Source organism: Frankliniella occidentalis, unplaced genomic scaffold (assembly GCF_000697945.3).
Source record: "Frankliniella occidentalis isolate FOCC.00 unplaced genomic scaffold, Focc_3.1 Scaffold330, whole genome shotgun sequence".
Lineage (NCBI taxonomy): Eukaryota > Metazoa > Arthropoda > Insecta > Thysanoptera > Thripidae > Frankliniella > Frankliniella occidentalis.
The window spans coordinates 57,145-62,602 of record NW_026267453.1 but is presented as its reverse complement, the minus strand read 5'-3'; the positions used below and the strand labels follow the sequence as shown (position 1 = coordinate 62,602).

The 5,458-nt window shown below is 44.2% G+C and overlaps 2 protein-coding genes across 2 annotated transcripts in view; one reads left to right on the top strand and one right to left on the bottom strand.

Annotated features, from left to right (window-relative positions):
• The window catches only part of LOC127751071 (uncharacterized), a gene marked incomplete in the record, with an annotated part of 58,378 nt that overhangs the window by 26,815 nt on the left and 26,105 nt on the right, over positions 1 to 5,458 (bottom strand). Inside the window, 5 exon segments of the mRNA XM_052274048.1 lie at positions 107 to 339; positions 1,915 to 2,001; positions 2,090 to 2,204; positions 2,290 to 2,487; positions 2,687 to 2,842. Of these exon segments, the coding sequence (XP_052130008.1) occupies positions 107 to 339; positions 1,915 to 2,001; positions 2,090 to 2,204; positions 2,290 to 2,487; positions 2,687 to 2,842 (789 nt within the window).
• LOC127751072 (uncharacterized) lies at positions 4,627 to 5,452 on the top strand. Its single transcript, XM_052274049.1, has one exon. It carries the CDS (start codon positions 4,906 to 4,908, stop codon positions 5,320 to 5,322), a length of 417 nt encoding a protein of 138 aa, XP_052130009.1. The 5' UTR covers positions 4,627 to 4,905; the 3' UTR covers positions 5,323 to 5,452.

Genomic DNA, 5,458 nt, shown 5'->3' with positions numbered 1-5,458 from the left:
GGCTCGTAAGGCACCGTCGACAGGGGCTACAGGCAAGCCCCCTACTCGTGCATGCGGTACAGCATAACTACAGAAGTGCGCGGCGTGAATCAGCCACCTGGTATACCTGATAGGCCATTTTTCGACCTGTACGGAGAGTTCATCGATGGCCGCAGGATCCATGACAGGGATATTAATATCGGCACGGCCTGACTTCATTGCAGATCTGAAAAGTTCGCTGATTTCTTGCAGTTGGGCTGTGAGGTCGGCGGCAGTCTTGCCCGCTAGGCCGTCAATGTATGCATTGAACAGATTCTTGACGACATTTTCAAGCCGTGCGTTTATCTTGGGACGATCGTTCTGTGGAAGCAGAGTCAATATAATGGTTGGATCTCTGTCCTATACGGGTATACATTTGGACGCATTCGTGCAACAATTTGGATCAAAAAGAAATCGCTCAACAGACGCACATAACGATCGCTCAACAACGTCAGCATGTCGCCTGATACAATAACTAGTAATTTACATAGCTACAAGTTTCTGTATGATTACAATAACAACGCCTAATGAATACTAAGATGTATCTAAAGTAAAGTAGCTATGTTAAGATAATATCAAGAAGCATATCCGTCTTGAGCGACCGTCGACCGTTTTCTGATTCTTTGTCTTTCTTGAGCGTGTTTTTTTCAAATCTGTACTTGTTCCACAGTTTTATTGCTCTGGTATCGCTACGCTCACAATACTTCACATTTTACTAAGATCCAGAATTCTGCCCCCCTCGAAAAAAAACCAAAAAACACACACACACACACACACAGAGCAAGAAAAAGGACAAAACAAATTTCCCATCTTCTCGTTTTTCAACTATGTGATTTTTTCCGAGTTCTTCAATTGTGACGTTTCTAAAACCACCAGGTCCATCACTAGTGGCTCTTTTTTAGTGTAATTAGCATTTTTTTGACAGTAGCAGACTTAACCGTTGCAGCACAATCATGCACACCGAAAAGGATTGCATCGTCCCGTTGGCGGTAAAGATGGGCACGTTTCTGAAGGCTGCACGCACTGGCGTCAACGCCAAAACTAGTGACCATCCATACTCAATATAACTAACAACCGAACGAGCAGGGCATCGATCCTTAACTTTCGTCACATTAAATTACAGGAATAGTCCCGGTAACAATCATTTAAAAGATTTCTACGAAAACTACGAATCTTTGTGACGTTACTCTTGTAACGTTACACATTTTGGAACGGAACACGAAGTGTTTGTTGTGGAGGGGTTTTGCCAAAACGTACTCCAATAGCTTGGTTTTAAAGTGCTGGAGCACCTAATGACCGGCAGCGGACCACATCCTCTCGTACAAGATCCGCCAAATCGTCTGACAAATTATCCAACAAAGCATGAGGCCATACCTAAAGTGCCGGAGTTTAGATACCAACAAAGAGCCACAGCAATGAAACACAATTAGAGACCCGTGATGGGGATTTTTTTACAGTAACAGTATACTGCTACGTAACGCATCAGAATTGTCAAAAACGTTTCTATTATGTCCCAAATAAGCAATCGAATAAACTTGACGTTTCGCTTCGCTCCTATTGCCGAAACTTTTCGGTATACTGTTTTTCTTTCAACGTTACACCGTGAAGTTACGATCGCCTGCGAATGAGCCGGATGCGACGATCGTTTATGTCAAGTACGTGTTACTCGCGGGGTTGACCATCACAGTGTTTAAGACTGTGGATGGTGAATTCAATTTAACTTCCTGCACTAAGATTCCAAAAAGGTGAAGTCTCTATATTTATGAATGGAGTGAAACAAACGACCGTCTACATATACGAAAGTTTTATCGCCTCGTTGGGTCTCAAAGACTATACAGACAGACTTATTGCAAGGTAGAAATAATCTAGCGTGGACTTCATACTTCTTATAATTACCTCGACCAATACAGGGAGTATCTTGTTCAGAAGATCGTTCGCCTTTCTGCCCCAAAATCCCCCGCCGAGCAGATTGTCTAGCTGAATCTATTAAAGAAATATGCGTTTTAGTGCAGACAAATTTAATGTTTACTAACTGAAGTGAACCATAGCACACCCTCCAAGAGCAAATTACCTTTATGGTGTTGAACGACCACGAGTCCATTGTCACGCTCTTAATATTGTAGCTGCCGTCGCTGTTGTTAATGACTTCAATTGTCGCAGAAAGGTTGAGGTCTGTGATATTAAGTCTAAAACGTTTGTTAAAATCAAAAACATTATCATTATCTGTTTAACTGTCTGTACTTGTACAGAATTATCAGCAAAGCAACTTACTGGAGAGGGCCATTGTCGTTTACAGATATAGGCAACGGAAGATACACCTTTCCCCTCATCTCAAACCGACTTGAAATTTCGATGTCGGGGATTGCAACGTCAACAACCAATTTGTTTGTATCCCCAACTTGGGATATCTTCTTAACTGTGAAGTCAGATACGCCTTGGACACTCGCGTCAGTTGCAATTATTTTTGCTCTGGTGACGAGAAATAGTTAGCAACAATCAGTTCGATGGTCAATCAGCTGAGGCATTATTCTTTGAAATGACACGGTAAAACAGTCGAGTTTTGGGTATTAATCGAAATTAAGTGTGGGTGAAATGGAGGGCAACACAATGATTCGAAAATGCCACAACCGCATTCGGTACTCAATGTATACTTATTTGTTCCACATACGTAAGAAGGGCATGATTGGCGTCAATCGCTAGTTTATGGACAACTGCTGGGTCGAGAACAGGGATGCTGAAGTCTGGTCGCCCATCTTTCATCATAGCCTTGAAACTTTCCAGAATTTGCATGGCCTGCTCTTCCTGTGGCGTCGGTGTGCTAGTGCTGCAATTAAGAGACATTTCTGTCAAAAGGGAGTTTTATCGGACCCAGGGGTGGGTAAGGTACTCCATCTTCAGTGCCTAGGTAAGGTAGCGGTAGAATTGTAAAATGACTACCTTGGTAGGTAGGTATTAGGTAGTTTACCGAGCTCACTACCTAGGTAGGTATTAGGTACTTCCGTCCGGTACCTAGGTACTTTTTAGGTACTTTCAGGTACCTTTCAGATTTTTTGGTACGTCACAGTTCTGACGATTTCGCGAAATGTACTTAGTATTTTACGTTTCCACTCACTAATACGAAGCATTTTGTAGCGAGTCACTTTACAATAACTTTTTGGGGAGTAGTTTGTTGTTTCTCTGCTCTGTCTCACTCGCATAGCATGTGAGCGAGTTCATCACCCGTTTCCCTATCCGCTAGTAAGAAATCCACGGTCAAGGACACATCAGGAGCTGCACATTGCGTTCGCCTTTTGTGCGTAATGGACCTTGTCGCGGTCCCAAACATGTGGCCTGCAGCCGGGAGGTGGGTGGGGAGGGGGGTCCTCCTTTGTCTATCCGAGTAAGGAGGTTAACCGGGGGCAGCCGGAACGAATTCTCCATACTTTTACTCCCTCCTTGCTCCCTCCACAACACTATGGTGCCAAAACAAAGCCCTCCCGAAAAATATAGTTTGGTGGTGACGCTTATTTCACCCTTTCATCTGGTGGATATAGGTTTTAAAGTACCTTGGAAAGTACCTTCAAAAAGACGGTATAGGTACTCACTTCAAAAAGTACCTAGGTATCGGTAAGGTAGAATCGAATCTTCAGTACCTAGGTAAGGTAAGGTAGCGAGAAAAGTACCTAGGTACTACATAGGTACTGTACTACCTAGGTATTACCCACCGCTGTTTCGGACATGTGACGAGTCCTTCAAATGGCAAAAACCTTCAAGCGGCCAACGCGTCCGAAAAACAAGGACCCTGGTTAAAATAGCCATATCTGTCATGGTCACAATGTGGTTTTGACCATGGAAACCCAATATTTTATACAAGAACTTTGTCTAGACCATGGTGATTACCCATTCCCTTCGTCCCAGCCATGATACTCTGAACTCGACTGACCATGGACACCGACGTAACCATGGACAAGTGGGATATCCACATGATGGTCTAACTTATTGGCCTCTTCTTTAGATAGTGTTGTTCAGACGTGATTACAGTGCGCTATCTCCCAGGATCTCGCGACACTAGCGACCAAATCGTCATTGTAAACACGGGCACCGGTCATCAACCTTCTGGTTGCGTGGTCGGTGCTTCCAAGTCTTTCAAAGTTTTTGTTTTAATTTAAACCGTTGTTGTCACGTACGAACGCTAGGTTGTCGTCAGAATGTTAAGGGAACGCCATGGATTTTTTTTTAAAATTATAAGTGACTGCCGTTTTTAGCTTTCCTGCTCTTTCCGGCAAAACGTCGACTATAACTAACCTAAAACGAGTTTCATCAATAAACCAGTATTCACACTCTATGGATAGTCGAGGTCAGATCTTATATTTAGAGAACAATCGTGGAACTGGTATTGGCATGTCCTTATTAGGTTCAGGTAGGGGGAAAATGAGACATTTCAATAACTTTCGTCTTATTCAGCATTTAAATGGTTATTTGATAAGTATTACTGCGTCTGGTCGATGAAACACAACCCAGTAATGAAATTAAAGCGTTATTTTAGTACCGCAACCTGTGGTGTATGCAGAATCCGAGATAGTATGTGTCTTTTCCCCAACACACATTTCGAGGAAAAATGAGGATTACCAGACATAATGTCCATGATTTAAACGTCCAGAAGTCGAATCGTCCATGAAATTTTGTCCACACCAGAAACACCCAGTATCTTTTGTCCATAAATTCTTTGACCAGGGGCTAGAAGTCCATACCCTAAAATGGTACATTCTACATTGGTCCAATCAATACCCACTCTCGCAGGACCACTATGATGAGTATCGCCACTTTTGACAATACTCCCCCCGCGCGGAGTTGCACTGTTGAGGGTGTCACTGTTGGCCGTTGTTTGGCAAATAAAATTCAAAGTTGATGCACTCATGGCGGAGGCGCCGGCGGGTTGCTCCGCGATTCGTGCCAGAAGTATGGAACACCTATGACGCTGCGCTCGCTGGTGACCAGCGAACCAACAATGCGGTCGAGGGATGGCACAACCACTTTCAACATATGATGGTTATTCGCCATGCCTCTATCTGGAGATTTCTGGAGAACCTGAAGAAAGAGGAGAACGAGATCCACACGCAGATCACTCAGGCTCGAGGTGGTCACACAAAGATCAAGGAGCCTGTGAGCAAGAGGTACGTGCCCAACCAGCGGCAAGTGGAGCGGATCGTCGAGAACTACCAGACCTACAAGGATGGCGGCGACATCCTGAGGGCCATCGGCTACCACCTCAAGGCGGGCGCGGCACCAAGCGACAACCAAGAGGCGCCGGAAGACGCACAGTGAATGTGTGATGAGTGAGGAATATGTGATGATACAGGAATTGTGATTTTCAATTACAATAAACAAGGTAGACGCACGTTAAAACCGTGTGAAGCTGAGCTAAATGTGCGTCTACCTTGGCCTGCGGCGCGCTAAAATT